The following is a 20226-nucleotide window of genomic DNA, read 5'->3' on the forward strand; positions in this document are numbered from 1 at the left end:
TTTTTCCCCTTGTAGTAAAAGGTAGAAGACGTCCCAGTGTGGAGTCTGCATAAATCCTGCCTGGTGGTCCTGTAGGAACAGACTGAAGCAGAACTCCTTTTTCAAAGTCGGTAGTAGGAAGATGAGGAAGTGGTAGTATTTGCTTAGAAGTCAGAGTTATGTGTGTATATACACATAAAATAGATCCTGCGTTCTTCAAATTCCTCTAGGAAATATAAATACTCCCTGATTCTTAGAATTAAAATCATTTAACTATAAAAATTAAGCAAGATAAAGTAGAAATATTCCTCTTCCCAATGTTTTATACTGCAAAATATAATTTTTGAAGATACTAATTGTTTGAGAAAAATTTTGGCCTAATTTTATTCAATTGTCTCCATTCTCTGCATGTACAAAGCGGGTGTAAAGACACACTAACATTTTGCTGAAGCTATAATATCAGTTCATTTTGAACTTTACAAAAATAAATATTCTCTCATTTCTTGCTTTGTAAGGATAACTGAATCTATAATGAAAACTAACAGAAGTTACTGCTATACTCAGTGGAAAACATTTTGAAAATAATTTTTCCTTTTTAAACCAAGTGTGTTAAGAATCTGTAACACAAGTTAAAAAAATGGAGAAGGCCATAAACCTAACATCAGTTTTACATTTTTCATTAAAATTCAACTTACTACTATTTATATTAAAAACATGCCAGACTTAAATGTTAAAATACGGCATCCTTTTAGAACTCTTGAAATAATTCTGAAGTAGCTCTTGGAATCCATCCTGTAGTTTTACAAAATACAAGGAAGATTTTTACCTCAAAGTATCAAACAAATCAAAAAGCAAATTACTAACCTTATTTAACTAAAAGTCAACGCTTTGGAAGTAAGATACAAACACACACACACACAATTTTTTTTTTAAGTTGAAAAGAAATATTTTTACTTTCTCCAGTATATTATCTATCTCCAGTTGCTATCATTTGTGATTTGGTTTCCAAATGACAATATTTCAATAAGAGGCATTTTATGACATTTTTGTGTACTGCCGGTACACAAAATAATAGGTTACATAATGTTACTCAAGATGCTATGAAAAGCAGTTGTATTCAAATTGTTTTCATTCTATTATTTTTTGTTTAACTTTGAACCAACCTCAATACTATAGGAAAATTAAAAGTATTATCAACAGTTTCTTCCCTTGGATCACTTGGAAGAAGTTATTGAAATGATACCCTGTTATCCTAAAAACTTCAATGTGTATTTCCTGCAGTCAAGGGCATTTTCCTACACATAAGCACATTCAATATTTAAGATCAGGAAATTAACACTGATACATTATTTCCATCTAATCCTCAGACCCATTCAAGCTTGCCAATTATCCCAAAGTATTCTTTATAGCAAAAGGATCTAGTTCAGAATCAAGTGTTGCATTTAGATGTTACGACTTGTTAGTCTCCTTCAATCTTCCTCAGTCTTTCCTTAATTTTCATAATTTAGACACTTTTGAAGTTTAAGGGCCAGTTATTTTGTACAATGTCTTTCAGCTAGGGTTTGTCAGATCTTTCCTCATGATTAGATTCTACAATATGTACCTGTGACAGGGATGTTACAGATGTGATGTCATGTTCTCATTGTACCACACCAGGAACACATGCTTTGCATGTGCCCCATTACTGATGATGTAAACTTTGATCACTGGATTAAGGTGGTGTCTGTCAAACTTCTTCATTTAGGAGGATACTTAAGATTGTAAATATAATGTTCTTCATCAGACTTTCAATTAATACATTTATTTATATCAAGTATGGATCCATGGTTTCCTCTCTTAGAGTTATAACCAGCTGTTACCGTTATTTTGGCATTCACATTGTTCCTGTATGTGGCCAGTGGGAGACCCTTCAAGCTAGCTTCTGTGACCTTTTGACATATTCTCCTCTTCCTTCCTTTCTGGCACAAGATCCTCCAGGCACATCTTGTACTTTTCCTATCTCAGCCTTAGAATCAGCTATTTCTCCAAAAAGCCCTGGTTCCTTTCATTGGAGAACGGCATTAGACACCAAGATCTGAGTGCTGAATGCACTTATTGCTATTGTGGTCCTGCTGCTCTCATGTCATTTCAGTGGACAGAGCTAATACATGTATACATCCATAATATGAATATACATCATACTTATGTTTGTATTTTATTTCTATGCCTAGATTTATAAATTGGACACCATGAATTCACACTGATAACTTCAAGTTCCAATATAATACAATAGGGTTTATCCTAGTTTTCTTTTTTTTTTTGGTACGCAGGCCTCTCACTGCTGTGGCCTCTCCCGTTGCGGAGCACAGGCTCCGGACACGCGCAGGCTCAGTGGCCATGGCTCACGGGCCCAGCCGCTCCGCGGCATGTGGGATCTTCCCAGACCGGGGCACGAACCCGTGTCCCCTGCATCGGCAGGCGGACTCTCAACCACTGCGCCACCAGGGAAGCCCTAGTTTTCTTTCTTAACATATTTATAACTCCCTTCTCCAGCAATAAGAAACCCAACTCCTATTATGTTTAATACATGTACCTATTTGGTCACTCCCCGACCCCAGATTATTCCAATCTCTCACTGCCATCTTCGTTGCTGTACCCATAGGATATCTTCATCACTCTGCCCATATTCTGACACCCTGCATTCGGCCACCCCACATTACTGAAACCCTCCTCACCCCACACTGGGCTGGCTGCTTCAACGCTGGGATTCTCTCTTCACCCTGCTCGTGCTCTGGCATTCTGTGTTGGGTAGCTGCTTTTACCCTCTTATATAATCCATGGTCCTCCCCACCCCGACCCCTTTAGACTTCTCAGTGTCTCTGACACTTCATGCCAGGCCATCCTTTTCCTACCGGGGATGCTCATCTCACTCAGCCTGGGCTCTGACAACCCACTCTGGACCACTGCAGACCCCCCACCTGCTGGCACAGATGCTCAACTGCTTGGTTCCACTTAATGATTTTGCATATAAAATTGTTCAGGAAGAGAGATACAGAGCCTAGAAAGGAAGGGAAGGAAAGCAAAAAGAAAGTATAACATGAGGAAAAGGAAGTGCTATTCTACTATTCTATCATTCTTTTAATAGGAACAAAGAAATAATAAGTCATAACATTTTAACAATGGAGAGCTTATCTACTGCACTGGGGCCACATGGAATAATCCTCTATCTCACTCACACACACACACACACATATATATGGAAATAGATATACATATACACATAGAGGTAGACACACACATGCATACAGACATACAAAAAAAAAGACAGGTAAACCAGGGGTAAGACCAGTAGCCAGCACTCCTCTCTTTCTAGCACACAGTAGGACTATATTTCCCCTGCCCCGCTTAAAATTAGGTTCAACTTCAAGTCATGATTATATGATTTGCTTTGATAGTGAAATGTCAGTGGAAATGACACAAATCACTTCTGGATGAAAGAATTTAATTGCTGATGCTTTTAAGTCAGCAGATAGACTCCCCAGCTATCTTCTTCCTCCGGCATGAGGATTGTGAGGTAGGCCTTCATATGCAGGTGCAATGCTGAGACATTTCATGTGGGACAGACTGCCTTGGAGAGTCACCTGTCACTGCAGCAAAATTCCCAAGAGGGAAAAATAATTGTTGTTTTTAAAGTTACTGAACTTATGGGCTGTTACTGCAGTACAACTTAATGTTTCCTTATTAATACAAAGAGGTTATATTACTGAGATAAATAAAAGTACAAATGTATAGGTTGCAGCATTTATTTTGTAAATCCAGATAAATACATTTGTCCTGTAAGTTATTTCATGAGAAAGTTGTATAATTTCATGTCTTATGTTTACTCAATATATAATTTTATTAAGGTGATCTTTTCCCTTAAGGTTATCACATTAATTTTCTGATCCACAGATAATTAAGAACATTTATGACATATACAAAATACTAATTCTTGGGGAATAATAGAAATACATGCTTTTGTGTAGAATTATAAAGGGTTAGCTAATTGGCAGGGAAACATATTTTAAAACTTCCTGCAAATGCACTTCCTAATTCATTTAAAAAATAGCTCAGAATTAGAAAAGGCTTAGTTTGAAGAAAAGAAAATGTGTTTCAGTGTCCAGCAAATAATAGGTATTATATCATTCTTGAAAGATAAATTCTTCATTAAATATTTCACATAATTATACCAGTTTTTGTAGCTGTTATTAACAGAGACAAATAGCAAAAGATTCCTCATTGTCAGAGTTTCCTCTACAGTTTCCATTTAAAAGTATGTTTTGAATTCATGCCTTTATGATTAACTATATACACATCTGTAATCTTCCAGCACGGGCTGTTTATGATGCAGCTATTAGCCTTCATTAAAAATTATCGAAGTCGCACACTTTCAAACTAAGTGGATGATACATACCAAACAACAATCATAAATTTTTGCCTTTAAAGCATTCTATGACCTTTCAGTGTGAAGCATCATGTCTATAGAAATAATGATCTGGTGAGTTCTGCAAACATGGCAAAATCTCAGCCATGTGACTCATAGGGCGAAAAGTCACTTATTACTAGTCACACAGCAAGTGTCTGCAGAGTATAATGGATTTATAGGAAGCAGGGTGACCACAGATCTAATTTTAATGAAGCCTAAGACATGATCTGAGCTGATAGAGTGTGAAGTCTGAATATAATCTATACAAGGTTAGAGTTATTGTTTGACAACATAAGGAATATAATTTTGTCTCTAAAAGGTTCTATTTTTCTATTAGGTTCCATAGATACATTTTTCTCTTGGTAGCAAATGATTAAAATTATATTGAGGTGACAAGAAAAAAGTTTTTGGACACTTTAAAGAAAATTCTAAATTTTCTCACAGGTTGACTATTTTAAATATGTTAAATTTTCTCCTATGTCTTAAGTCCAAGGCAGTTATATTTTTGCATAGAATCACATACACAGATAGCAAGTTTGATTAAGTAAGAACACTAGCAGATTTCTATCACTAAAATGCTTCATAAACAGAAAAATGAAATAGGCAATATGAAAACTCCTCCAAAATTGATTACTTGGAGGTATACATAAAGAAACATGTGCTTACTACAAATAGAAATCATTATTTACTAGTGTTAAATGTGAATGGAGAAGTGTCATTCAGCCTGATAACATTTAAATAACGTACGCCTATATTCTTGAGACAGAACATGCCTTAATGTGACAGAACTTGACTTATTTCTACGTTTTCCTTGCTCCTGTGTTATTTTCCAGAATGACAAGATTAAATATGACATTATATCACCCAGTCACACAGAGGCCAAATTAGCATCTGGATACAAGCTTGAGAGACAATTACCAAGAGCCTTGTATTACGCGACAATAAAGCTTGAACAACTGAACTATGAATATATGAAAAACCTGTGCTTTATTCACCCAATAGGGTGAAGTGATTTAGGAGCAAAGTATTTTAAAAATGAACACAGTCTACATTCTGGATCTCAGAGCCTATGGTCAGGAACCTGAATGCTAGAAAATCCATGTAATTTTTAGTCAAGCAACAGTCATGCTGGTGATTATTTAAAATAAAGCTTACTATTTATGAGAAGGTAGAATACGATTTCATGGGGAAAACTGACTACTGAAATAGAGAAAAAACAATGAAACCTGACATTTGCAATGTGGAGAGTCATTTTCAAATTTTTTTCACAGGTTTAACACTTTGAAGTAGAAAGAACTTGAATTATTAGGAGGGAGAAAAGGCAAAGTGAGTTCACTTTCCAAAGTCTTTTTTATTAAAGATCTATCTTCAAGGTTAATTTGGGGGAACAGGAGCAAGGTGCCCAATATGTCAACAGATATTAAATCTCCTTGGATTGCTGGATTTCTGGAAGTTGATTTTTGTAGAACATCCATCGTATCCAGGCTACACAAAGATAATGCACACCAACTTCTGGAAGAAACCTAAGTCCCTTCTGAAGCTGGTGACCTTACCTTCCTCTCCTGCATAGGCCAGGATGGACCGTGCTCGTATCTGTTTCCCTTCTGTGGTTTTCCCCGAGCAGGTGTGGGAGCAGGACGACCATGCAGACCACGTGCTGAGCACACAATCCTTGGGGCACGGCGCATCGCAGGCAACAGGGATGGGGAAGATAGCGTCTCTGCACAGCTGTCTGTCAACTTCTTCTCCTGGGAAAGACATCATCACCAATAGTCTATCATTTTAAAATAATGTAAAATGAGCAACTGAAACCAGTTGGGCACCAACATAAACTAGGTTACTTCCCTCTTGTTCTTGGTTAAAAGCACAACCAAAAAAGTCACTGCATACTATAGCCAGATGTTAAAAAAATACCAGGAATGAATAGATAGACACATAGATAAGATAGATAGATCGATCGATTGATTCCTAAATGAGGCTTCTTTATTATCAGTGTTTGGGTGTGTAGATCAAGAACATTGCTACAAGTATTTTATGCTGTGATACCTGCCCAGGAAGTGATTTTTATACTTATATTATTAATCTTTGCAATAAATAGCATCAAAGAAATATGTCTACCCCCCTTTATTTCATTATTGCAGATGAGCCATCATTCACAAATAATGAACCCATCCATAGCATGTACCATTTGTTTTCCTGAACCAACTCATATTCTCTTCTTTGCAAACTCTCTTGTGTCTCCCAGAGAATTTATTTTTGTACAGTTGGCAACCTTTTTCTTTCATTAAAAAACTAGTCCATTAGTTGGAAATAGCCAGGAAACATAAATAATAGGATGATAGTATAAAACCACTGGCTACAGTGATCCCACTGGGAAAGGGGGAAAAAACAACAAGGTAAGCTAATGGCAGAAGTAAGACTGTGTCACTCCAGTGCTTAAAACTTTTCAGTAGTTTCCTACTGCTCTTAAGATGAAGGCCAGATTTCTTAAAAGTTTATGAAACCTCAAATGATGTGGCTCTTGTTTTCTTTTCTAGCTTCATCTCAGTCCACTCTTTCTGTTACTCACAGAGCTCTAGAGACCAGCACTCATCTAGCGTTTGAGTAAATGAAAGGATATATACAAAAGGTCAGTGAGGAAGAAAATATTGTTGCTGTTAATAAATGGCAAAGAAAACTAGAAGAATTACAAATAAATGACCAAAATACAGTATGAAAACGTCTGAACTCTGTGGCTTAGCTGGTAAGTACAGGTGCTAATGAGGTCAATGGAACAGAGTAAAACAATATACAAACAGGCAAAATTAATCTGCTGTTTTGCCACAGAATATATCCATAATTCAGGATCGGTGTATCAGAAATGTGTGCCTTGAGGCATTAGGCATTCAGATGAGAAAGGGTGACTAATCATGCCCTTCTTCATTGCTATAAGCCAACGACTCAAAGCTGTTTGTCACTGATGGAGGGTTAGGAGCATCTTTTGAATGGACAGTCCTTTATTCATGTATTTGAAAAACAAAGACAGAAAATCAGAAGTCAATTGGAAATGCTCTAACATTAATCGCTACTAGTTTGTAGGGCCTTAAATCATTAGGCTAAATCAGAAGGCAATTGGAATGCACTTACGTGTTAGTAGCCACTAGTTTGCAAGCCTTTAAATTGTTAGGCTTGCTCACTAGTAAGTAAGACTCACTAAAATGACTGTTGGGTCACCATTATATTATTCATTCTTCTTTAGTTACTCTGATCTGTAAGAAGATCTCCTTTAATTCTGCTTTTACTGGCTTTAGAGTTTGGCTTATATCCCAATAAATGATATGATATAGATTGTATGGTAGATACAATATAAAAATCATTATACTCCAAAACATGTTAATATTCTACAATTTACATAATGACTCTTGTGTGTACTAGACTTTTTTCTTAGTGCAAAGAGGGGCCTGCATATGTCTTATTTCCTTTGTTGCTATCTTTTATTGTTCTATCTACTCTCATTCACTTTCATTTCCAATATTCTGTGAAAAGTAAGGCAAGTTTGGGGCTTATAGTCAACCAGGAATTATAGTTTTCTGTTTTCTATAATAGTTACTTAATCATTTCTATTCAGAAAAATTTAATTCATCCTGCAACATTAGAGGAGAGTGTGCTACCTGTGTGCAATTACATTAATGTGCATGACATAAATAATACATTCCTGTTTCTTGTAGTGTAAACCTAAGGGATGTACAGTTTTAACCTTTCTTGCTTTTTGAATTAGTCTTTTATTTTTTTCCCCCAACCTGTGTCCCACACCTTATGTTAGATCTTTTTCACTCACTTTTTTCTGCTTAGTCAGGTGTACTTTCCTGTAAGCCAGTTCGTTCTAGAGTCCACCTTAACCCTCTGTGGAGCTGTTAAGACCCACTTTGGATCCAACCTCCAAGGTTTCAGCATTTACTTCACTTTCCTCCCTGGCAGTCCCCCCTCTACACATCCCCCCCCCACGGTCCCACAACTTGGTCAGGTGTGACCTTGCCCCTGTTTGCCCCTCTAATCGCTCCTGATTGCCCATCACGGTCTTGCATCCAAATAATGGCATTATGCCCTAGACACAGTGACTTTTTTTCCTTTCCTCCTACAGATCAATCTCACTGTTGCCTTTGCATTCTCTCTTCCTTTTTCATGAAACTTTCATATCTTCACACAGCAGGCTGCTTCTCAACATTCAGGTTTCAGTTCAATTGTCTCCTTGCTAGGGGAGCCTTAACTGACCATACACAATCTCACAGTAAATTCATTTTATTTTCGTGATAGTTTTAATCACCACTAGAAACTATCTTAAGTAATTGTTTTCATGTTTATTATCTGATCCTACTACTAGAGTACAAGCTCAATAAGGGCATGTTTCTTATCTGTCTTGTTCATTATTTTATACTTAGAACCTAAAACAGTGCCTGGCACCTAGTAGACACTAGATGATCTACTATATGAATAAATGAATTAAGTTTAAGCTGTTGTTCTATGAAACAGAATGCTGGACTAGACAAATATGGATTTAAGTACAGTATTTCTTAAAATACCATGCATTCAAGTGGTCTAGGACTTTGCTAAAGTGTATTCAGTGGACAGGCAGCACATGCATCACCTGGAGTTTGCTAGAAATGCAGTCTCTCAGATCCCACCCAGAAATCATAACTTGTATTTTAAAAAGATCCCTGGGTGATCTGTATACAGGTAAAATTTGAAAAGCATTGCTCTAAGATTTTTTTGCCTTTATTCTCTTGTGGTTTGATTAGAACTGAATTGCCTCTTGAAAGGGCAGCTATATAAAACGGATTCATCTGGATTTCCTACCTAACATCATTCACTTCTCTGTGGGACTTCCCTTTATACTTCTCTTTATACCTGGGTGAAAACATTCATTCAATGAATAGTTACTGATTGCTCATCTTTGGCCAGGCACCATGCTATGAATATTATATACATCATCTCAGCTAATTGTGCCAACAGCCTTCTTTTTTTTGAGGTATAATTGACATGTAACATTAGTTTTAGGTGTACAACATAATGATTCAATATTTGTATATGATCACCACAATAAGTCTAATTAACATTTGTCCCTGTACATAGTTACCATTTTTCCTTGTGATGAAGATTTTTAAGATGTATTCTCTTATCAACTTTTAAATATGCAATATAGTATTATTAACTATAGTCACCATGATATACATTACATCTCCGTGACTTATTTATTTTATAACTGAAAGTTTATATCTTTCACAGCATATTTCTGACATGGATATTAATATGTATTTTTCACTCTAAAGGAAATTCAAGCTCAATAAGTTTAATTTTACTGTCTCAAATTAGCAGAAGTTTGACTAAAGAAGCAGAGATTTGTACTGAGTTCTAACCAACTCTCCAGTCTACCTTTTTAACTGTTATGGTGGTAGGGAGAACTTGAGATGCCAAAGGAGATAAGAATGGATGAGCCTTTGTCTGCAAAGAAGTCAAGGAACCAGCAGATTTTTTTCTTTAATCTTTCTGAGGTTAATTTCTTGCTATTCTGAATGTGATGCCAACACTTAGAATCCTTCTCATGCTTGACTTTGTGTATTAAATATACTATATTTTTTGGCATGCATTTCCAACATGAAAAGTTTCGAAGGACTGCTTTGCTTTTATGTAACATGTTCACCCCCGACCCCACATCAAGCTCTAGGCATTTTAACCAAATCTTAAAAAAATGCATATTTTACATGAAATATATAACACAGAAGTAAATGAATGAATCACTGTCCACATATTACAATTTACATCTTACTTTGAAGCCTTAACTGAAGCATATCTTATTTAAACTTGTTTGTGAAACGCTTTAACAAGAGGTTGAGAAATAAAATGAAAATGCTTGGGTTTATTTATTTTTATGAACTCAAAAACATATTTAAATATTTAAGTTGGTGACACCCATTTAACATTTTTCTCCATAAATATAATCTTAAGAATGTTTTTAATAATTTATCATTTTAATCAACTTAAACATGTATTTTGGCACTTTAACTCCCAAATTTCCCCTTTTTGAATCTATTTTTAGGGATACCACCAAACTCTCATGAACTCTTCTAAAATATCTCCTCTCATTCTATTGCGTTTCCTACTATAGGATAAGAGAATTAAACATCAGCTTGAAGTAATTACACCAACAATTCGTGAAGATTTCCAGAGAAGTAAAACAAAATGAGAACTGGGGTCAGAGGATAGACATTTTCTTTTCTTGGTAAAAGTATATACTGAAAGTTTACTGCATTCATTGTGGTGAAGCTTAAATGTAATATAAAAGATAAACCTTGGTTTATGAAGGTTTTTATAGTTTAAGAGTTAAGAACATTGATACATTAAAAGTATAATGAACTGTATTTTAATGTAAGGTATATGTACGTTTACTCCTACTCCATAAATGTCCCTGGCATCATCCTGATTTTTTTAAATCATAGAAATGTGGAGATTGCTATGGTTGACTTTTAAAAAGTTTTTATTGTGTATTGGAATATAGTTGATTAACAATGTTGTGTTAGTTTCAGGTGTACGGCAAGGTGATTCAGTTATACTATGGTTAATTTTTAACAGTCTCAGTAGCACTATATGCAATGCACCTCCAGAAGCCATTGCAAAATCAAAACTCATCAGTGTAATGAAACTGAGAGGAGGGTAAGCAGAAAGGAGAAATCAAAGTAGAGAGAAACCAGATAAAGAGTCAAGATTTTTTTTAAAAAAGCATACTATTTAGAAAGTCTCTAGTACTGTAACCTTGGGATCAGATTCCTCTTGCCAGACCTGTACAAACTCTACAGTAACCCTAAGAATTATTATTAAGTTGACAATGTGTTTTGTATTCTTCAGAAATTGTCTTAAAAATTCATATTGACTTTTGATAGTGAAAGTCATTATTCATATACTTACTTATATATTGATAACCAATATAAATTCAATAAACAATTGAGATGGGAAAAGAATGGAGGTTCATATTTGCCTAGATCTCCTAGAAAACATTTTCATATAACCACCTTATCTGAACTTTAAAACAACTGTAAGACATGTAAGTCCAGAATCACTCTCAGCTTATTGAAGTAAAAGACTCATGAATTGAATCTTAGAACTCTTTCTTCATTCCCCATCTTGAAGAGAAGCTACACATCTCTTCAACTTAAATGGGAAGTTTCCAAATCATTTTTAATGCCTGCACTCCCTCTCCAATCACATCCAGGTAGTGAGTCTGATTTATTCAACATACTAAGTATTGCCTCACCCCATGTTCTCTTCCACACCATTTCACACTTTCCTCTGGCCGCCTGCTGTGTCCCATTTCCCCTGCAGCCAATCACCCATCCTAAAGACAAGGGTGTATTTTTAAAATGCAAATATGAGCATCACAGTCTCCCTGATACCGATCAGCTGAAGGCCAAATTCTTACTAGAGCAGAGAACATTCTCATCCTCCACCATTGCCTCATGTTTTCCCTAAATTCTATCCACTGAAAGCTATTTGCTTTTCCATGAACTGACATGCTGCTTTCTCACTCCTCTATCATTTCCTGTACACTGTTCTCCATGCCTCATTGACCCATCATCTTGCTAAGTCATCCTTTAGGACTGGATTTCCTGCCTCTGTGAACCTTCTCTTTCTCAAACCGCCCAGATGGGGCTGTGCTCTACCCTCTGTGTTCCACAGTGTTGTAGACATAACACTCTTTAAGACTTTTTATCTACCTCCATTAGCCTATGAGAACCTTCTGACCAGAGATATTGTCTTATTCAACATCTTTATATCTGGAGTCCTTGGTTCAGTTATTGTTAAAACTTAAGAGCTTTGCTGGATGAGGGGGAAAAAATGAATTGGAAATCCAGAACATATGTTGCTTTCCTGAAAAAGCCACTGGTGTTTATATTGGGTTGGGTTGGCCAAAAAGTTCGTTCGGGTTTTCTGTACAATGGTACGGAAACCCGAAGGAACTTTTTGGCCAGCCCAATATATTTCCAATTGATGGTTTACTAGAACCTGACCAAGACGGCCTTACCATTACCCACAGTTTGACTAAACTATAGACAGGTTTCTTCCTGATTCTAGGTCCCTGACCTCCTTTTATTAGAAAATTTATTTTAGCAAAACGCAACTGTAAATTTTCTTTCTGACCCTTTGAAATTTGTGTAAATCTTCTCCTAGCCTCTTGCCAGTTTTACAAACCAGGAAATGTCTTTGTCAAGAGTTGGGAACCATCTCTGTCATGGACACATCAAAGAAGATAATGTCCTAATCTCTCAGTATGGTAGGTACCTATTTTCTTCATTGGGCACCAATTAGCAAACACAGATTGCCTAATCACAGAGAAAACATTTGCAAACTCAGGAGTAACTCAGTATGCTCAACACATCCCACTGATCAATCTCTTCTCTTACATCTTCCAGTGTTTTTCCACTAGCTCACCTCAGGGCTTAAAAAACATCTTTTGTTTCTGCAGAGTTGATTTTAGTTTCTCTCCAGTGTAACAGTCTAAAGTCCTCCTTACTTGTGTAATTTCTCCTTACTTGTGTAAAAAAAAGTGCAGTTTTTATTTTGACCAACCAATTTATATCCAATTTATAATATGAATGTTATCTTTAGCTTCACTTTCTCTTTCTTTATATATAGAGAGGAAAAGAATACTTAAAAAAATTAAATATATTATTTATCTCTATAGAAAATGTAAATATTTTTTACCTATTGACTTTTAAATATCTTTAAACAATTTAGGGTCTTCATATTATAATTTTTTTTCAGAATTTTCCTACTTTCTCATCATCTTCAAACTATTTCCATCCTCAGTAAGTTTATCTTTTATGTCCCTACTCTGTTCTTTTCCTTGCCACCTTTCTTTGTTTTGTTATCTCAAGTTTCTGTCTGTGTTTTCATTCTCCACAATCTTGGCAAAATTGAAACAGGTGACCCTGAGATAAAAACTTACCTTCCTTCCTTGTCAGCAGCCACTTTCCAACTCCAGGCCCTAATGTAGTCAATAATACAAGCTTTAACCAAAAAACTACTAGAGCTCATCAATGAATTTGGTAAAGTAGCAGGACACAAAATTAATACACAGAAATCTCTAGCATTTCTATACACTAACAATGAAAGATCAGAAAGAGAAATTAAGGAAACAATCCCATTTACTTCAAATCAAAAAGAATAAAATACTTAGGAATAAACCTACCTAAGGATGCAAAAAAACCTGTACTCTGAAAACTATAAGATGCTGATGAAAGAAATTGAAGATGACACAGATGGAAAGATATACCACGATCTTGGATTGGGAGCATCAATACTGTCAAAATGACTATACTACCCAAAGCAACCTACAGATTCAATGCAATCCCTATGAAATTACCAATGACATTTTTCACAGAACTAGAACAAAAAATGTTTAAGTTTGTATGGAAACACAAAAGACCCCAAATAGCCAAAGCAACCCTAAGAAAGAAAAACGGAACTGAAGAAATCAGGCTCCCTGACTTCAGACTATACTACAAAGCTACAGTCATCAAAATAGTATGGTACTGGCACAAAGACAAAGATATAGATCAATGGAACAGGACAGAAAGCCCAGAAATAAACCCATGCGCCTATGGTCAATTAATCTATGACAAAGAAAGCAAGAATATACAATGGAGAAAACACAGTCTCATCAATACGTGGTGCTGGGAAAAGTGGACTGCTACATGTAAAAGAATGAAACTAAAACACTCTCTAACACCATACACAAAAAATAAACTCAAAATGGATTAAAGACTTAAATGTAAGACTGGATACTATAAAACTCTTAGAGGAAAACACAGATAGAACACTCTCTGACATAAACTGCAGCAAGATCTTTTTGGATCCACCTCCTAGAGTAATTGAAAATAAAACAAAAATAAACAAATGGGACCTACTGAAACTTAAAAACTTTGCACAGCAAAGGAAACCATAAACAAAATGAAAAGACAACCCACAGAAAGGGAGAAAATATTTGCAAATTATGTAACTGACAAAGAACTGATCTCCAAAATATACAAACAGCTCATGTAGCTCAATATCAAAAAAACAAACCACCCAATCAAAAATGGGCAGAAGATTTAAACAGACATTTCTCCAAAGAAGACACACAGATGGCCAAAAAGAACATGAAAAGAGACTCAACATTGCTAATTATTAGAGAAATGCAAATCAAACCTACAATGAGGTATCACCTCACACCAGTTAGAATGGACATTATCAAAAAGTCTACAAACAATAAATGCTGGAAAGGATGTGGAGAAAAGGGAATCTTCTACACTGTTGGTGGGAATGTAAACTGATACAACCACTATAAAGAACAGTATGAAGTTCCTTAAAAATTAAAAATAGAACTACCATATGATCCAGCAATCCCACTCCTGGGCATATATTCAGAACCCATGTTTCAAAAACTCATAATTTGGAAAGATACATGTACCCCAATATTCACTGCAGCACTGTTTACAATAGCCAAGACATGGAAGCAACCTAAGTGTCCTTCAACAGAGGAAAGGATAAAGAAGATGTGGCACATATATACAATGGAATATTACTCAGCAATAAAAAAGAATGAAATAATGACATTTGCAGCAACATGGATGGACCTAGAGATTACCATACTAAATGAAGCAAGCCAGACAGAGAAAGACACATATCACATCACTTACATGTGGAATCTTAAAAATTGACACAAATGAACTTATTTACAAAATAGAAACAGAGTCACAGACTTCAAAAGCAAACTTATGGTTACCAAAGGGAAAAGGGGGGGGAGGGATAAATTAGGAGTTTGGGATTAACATATATACACTAGTATATATAAAACAGATAATTAACGAAGACCTACTGTATAGCACAGGGAACTCTACTCAATATTCTGTAATAACCTATATGGGAAAATATTCTGAAAAAGAATGGATACATGTATACGTATAACTGAATCAATTTGCTGTACACCTGAAACTAACACAACTGTGTAAATCAACTATACTCCAATATAAAATAAAAATTAAATTTAAAAAGTAATACAAGCTTTAACTTCATTTTTGAGATGAAACCCATTCTAACAAAGCCTAGTAAATACAATGACTTGTTAAAAAGAAATGATGAAAATTTTGTACTAAATCCTTCAATTAAGGCACTTATGGTATAAACTGCCCACTTAGTGAACAGAGCATTAGGCGAACAACTCGTTATTACTACACTAATGACTTCCTCTCCTAATAACTCTAGTTAAGGATTTCACTTGTGGTTAGGCAGAAAAAAAGGGTAAACTGTAAAGATTGACATCAGCCCCATGACTTCTGCCTCTGTTTAACACCAACTATCATGGCACATTGTTATTTTAATTAATTAATTAATTAAATTTATTTATGGCTGCGTTAGGTCTTTGTTGCTGCACTCAGGGTTTCTCTAGTTGCAGCGAGTGGGGGCTACACTTTTTTTTTTTTTTGCGGTACGTGGGCCTCTCACTGTTGTGGCCTCTCCTGTTGCGGAGCAGAGGCTCTGGACGCGCAGGCTCAGCGGCCATGGCTCACGGGCCTAGCCGCTCCGCGGTATGAGGGATCCTCCCGGACCAGGGCACGAACCCGTGTCCCCTGCATCGGCAGGCGGACTCTCAACCACTGCGCCACCAGGGAAGCCCGGAGGGGCTACTCTTCATTACAGTGCGCGGGCTTCTTATTGTGGTGGCTTCTCTTGTTGCGGAGCACAGGCTCTAGGTGCACGGGCTTCAGTAGTTGTGGCTCACGGGCCGTAGAGCACAGGCTCAGTAGTTGTGGCGCATGGGCTTAGTTGCTCTACGGCATTTGGGATCTTCCGGGGCCAGGGCTCAAACCCATGTCCCCTGCATTGGCAGGGGGATTCTTAACCACTGCACCACCAGGGACGTCCATAGCACATTTTTAAATGCATGTCCTCTATGTGTACAATATGATAGTGGTAAAACTGAAAGTACATGTGTTTTGCAATAAAGGTGTGAGATGTGTTTTCTTAACTGAAATTAATATTTCATTTTTATGCCTTTTCCTATTATCATTTTGTTCATCTGCCTGAACCCAAGATTACCCGGCTTTGTTTAATTTCAACGACTAAAAGGTGAATGACTCATCTTTATAAAAGCACTCTGGAAACTCTAGAAAAATCAAACAATAATTTTACCTCTGGCATTATTTAAGATTAAACAAAACTTTATTCATTCTTAGATCCACAGATTTTTTTATTTCATATTTTCATTCTTGATTAGTTCTTTCTTCTGACTTCATTCTTCTTAATTGTTTTTGAGTTTGAAATTATCTACACTGTTAATTTCATCTCTTCCAAATGTACTGTTTTAGGTAACTAGAAGTTAAACTGTCCTGGTTCAAATACTGGCTCTACCACTTACCAACTATGTGTTCTTGAGCAAATTATTTAGCCACTGTGAGATTCAGTTTCCTAACCTGCAAAATGGAAGCTAAATAATAGTAATATTTATTTATGGTACTGTTGTGCATATTAAATAAGAAAAATGATTTAATGAGGTCCCTAGCTCAATGTCTGGCACATAGTTTAAAAAGGTTACATATTATAACAGTGCCATGCCTACTTTAATCTCCTTCTGTCAGTGGAGGAGTTGAACATCTCTCCCATACCACTGTGGAAGGATCTGCTCCATTCTAAACACCACTGTGTTTCAATCAAGTTGAGTTAATGTGATTAATAATTTTTTCCTTAGTTCTGCTTATAAAAGGGCTTGTAGAAAGATATTAGCAAATACCATTGCACTTAACTCACAGCATAACCTTCATATTCAGTAATCTTGGGTTTTTCTTTTTGTTAAAGTGTGGGAAATCCCTGGAAAAGCCAATTTATGTAATTATGACTATCAAATTTTACAGTTCATATTCTGAAAATTATTTAGAGTTGTGTTGTATATATATTTTGGGCCTCAATCAAAAATTTAAATTTAAGAGTTATACTAGAGAATATTTAGCTCACAGTAATAAGCAGAAGTACCAAGATATGTGGCATCCTATAATGTTCCTTCACTTCTCTATGCAGTAAATAATTGCCACCAACCTTTTTTTTTTTTTTTTACCATCTTGAAATTCTTAATAATTCTGTCATTGAACTTGTGATTTGCAAGTTATGTCTGATGTAACATAAGAGCCTGTATGTGAGCAGATTGGATACGCACAATCTGTGTGCCCTCCTAGTCTTGCTATTCCATTTGCATAGTGTGGTAATGCCCCATGACAATAGAATTCTGGCAGACCCATGAAGCTTGAGAATTCAGTGAGACTCACAGTGAGTACTATCATGTTACACTTATGACTAGGTAAGCAGAGTCCTTGAAGGGCCACACTTTCCAACTTCACCAGAACTTGCTCAGAAAGAATTGAACTCACAAAGAAGGCAGTTATATTCCAAGAAACACAAATGACCTGGGAATCCTATCAGATCCTTTCTTACTCCTGTTACTTGCCTGTATTAGCCAACCACTAATGCTGAAAATGACTTAGAAAGATAGAGCAACCTATGTTCCTTTTTCTTCAGTCTTTCCTCATCAGTAACTTGAAGATAGAGTATTGGTAGAACGTGTGCATATAAAGTGAAAAAAAAAAAGTTCTATTAGTTTTATGGAGCATTTCTGCTATGTTGGTAAGAATAAAATATATATGCATGTATGAGTTATAAAATGTCAATTATGTCATTTTGATGATTCTGCATATGAGTAAATGCCCTTATATTCACTTTTATTTATTTTTTAGTTTTGTTTTATTTATTTTTTTACACAGCAGGTTCTTATTAGTTATCCATTTTATACACATCAGTGTATACATGTCAATCTCAATTGCCCAATTCATCACACCACCACCCCCACCTGCCGCCGCTTACCCCCTTGGTGTCCATACGTTTGTTCTCTACATCTGTGTCTCAATTTCTGCCCTGGAAACCAGTTCATCTGTACCATTTTTCTAGGTTCCACATATATTCGTTAACATACGATATCTGTTTTTCTCTTTCTGCCTTATTTCACTCCGTATGACAGTCTCTAGTTTCATCCATGTCTCTACAAACGACCCAATTTTGTTCCTTTTTTATGGTTGAGTAATATTCCATTGTATATATGTACCACATCTTCTTTATCCATTCATCTGTCGATGGGCATTTAGTTTGCTTCCATGACCTGGCTATTGTAAATAGTGCTGCAGTGAACATTGGGGTGCATGTGTATTTTTGGATTATGGTTTTCTCAGGGTATATGTCCAGTAGTGGGATTGCTGGATCATATGGTAGTGCTATTTTTACTTTTTTGAGGAACCTCCATACTGCTCTCCATAGTGGCTGTATCAATTTACATTGCCACCAACAGTGCACGAGGGTTCTCTTTTCTCCACACCCTCTCCAGCATTTATTGTTTGCAGATTTTCTGATAATACCCATTCTAACTGGTGTGAATCGATACCTCATTGTAGTTATGATTTGCACTTCCCTAATAATTAGTGATGTTGAGCAACTTTTCATGTGCTCCTTGGCCATCTGTATGTCCTCTCTGGAGAAATGTCTATTTAGGTCTTTGGCCCATTTTTGGATTGGGTTGTTTGTTTTTTTAATATTGAGCTGCATGAGCTGTTTATATATTTTGGAGATTAATAATTTGTCCATTGATTCATTTGCAAATATTTTCTCCCATTCTGAGGGTTGTCTTTTTGTCTTCTTTGTAGCTTCCTTTGCTTTGCAAAAGCTTTTAAGTTTCATTAGGTCCCATTTGTCTCTTTTTGTTTTTATTTCCATTTCTCTAGGAGGTGGATCAAAAAGGATCTTGGTATGATTCATGTCAAAGAGTGTTCTTCCTATGTTTTGCTCTAAGAGTTTTATAGTGTCCGGTCTTACATTTAGGTCTGTAATCCATTTTGAGTTTATTTTTGTGTACGGTGTTAGGGAGTGTTCTAAATTCATTCCTTTACATGTAGCTGTACAGTTTTCCCAGCACCACTTATTGAAGAGACTGTTTTCTCTCCATTGTATATCCTTGTCTCCTTTGTCATAGATTAGTTGACCACAGGTGCATGGGTTTATCTCTGAGCTTTCTACCTTGTTCCATTGATCTATATTTCTGTTTTTGTGCCAGTACCATACTGTTTTGATTACTGTAGCTTCGTAGTATAGTCTGAAGTCAGGAGGTCTGATTCCTCCAGCTCCATTTTCTTCCCGCAAGACTGCTTTGGCTATTCAGGGTCTTTTGTGTCTCCATACAAATTTTAAGACTTTTTGCTCTAGTTCTGCAAAAAATGCCATTGGTAATTTGATAGGGATTGCATTGAATCTGTAGGTTGCTTTGGGTAGTATACTCATTTTCACAATATTGATTCTTCCAATCCAAGAACATGTATATCTCTCCATCTGTATCATCTTTAATTTCTTTCATCAGTGTCTTATAGTTTTCTGCATACAGGTCTTTTGTCTCCCTAGGTAGGTTTATTCCTAGGTATTTTATTCTTTTTGTTGCAATGGTAAATGGGAGTATTTCCTTAATTTCTCTTTCAGATTTTTCATCATTAGTGTATAGGAATGCAAGAGATTTCTGTGCATTAATTTTGTACCCTGCAACTTTACCAAATTCATTGATTAGCTCTAGTTTTCTGGTGGCATCTTTAGCATTCTCTACGTATAGTATCATGTCATCTGCAAACAGTGACAGTTTACTTCTTCTTTTCCAATTTGTATTACTTTTATTTCTTTTTCTTCTCTAACTGCCATGGCTAGGACTTCCAAAA

At 36.0% G+C, this 20226-nt stretch overlaps 1 protein-coding gene across 1 annotated transcript in view; it reads right to left on the bottom strand.

Annotated features, from left to right (window-relative positions):
* The window catches only part of THSD7A (thrombospondin type 1 domain containing 7A), a 262845-nt gene that overhangs the window by 94429 nt on the left and 148190 nt on the right, over positions 1-20226 (bottom strand). Inside the window, exon 7 of the mRNA XM_089917089.1 lies at positions 5977-6171. Coding sequence (XP_089773215.1) covers positions 5977-6171 — 195 coding nt within the window. The remainder of the gene's footprint in view (positions 1-5976; positions 6172-20226) is intronic.

Source organism: Delphinapterus leucas, chromosome 9 (assembly GCF_059928025.1).
Source record: "Delphinapterus leucas isolate spDelLeu-1000000601 "Yukka" chromosome 9, BTC_Dleu_Yukka2, whole genome shotgun sequence".
NCBI classification, from domain to species: Eukaryota; Metazoa; Chordata; class Mammalia; order Artiodactyla; family Monodontidae; genus Delphinapterus; species Delphinapterus leucas.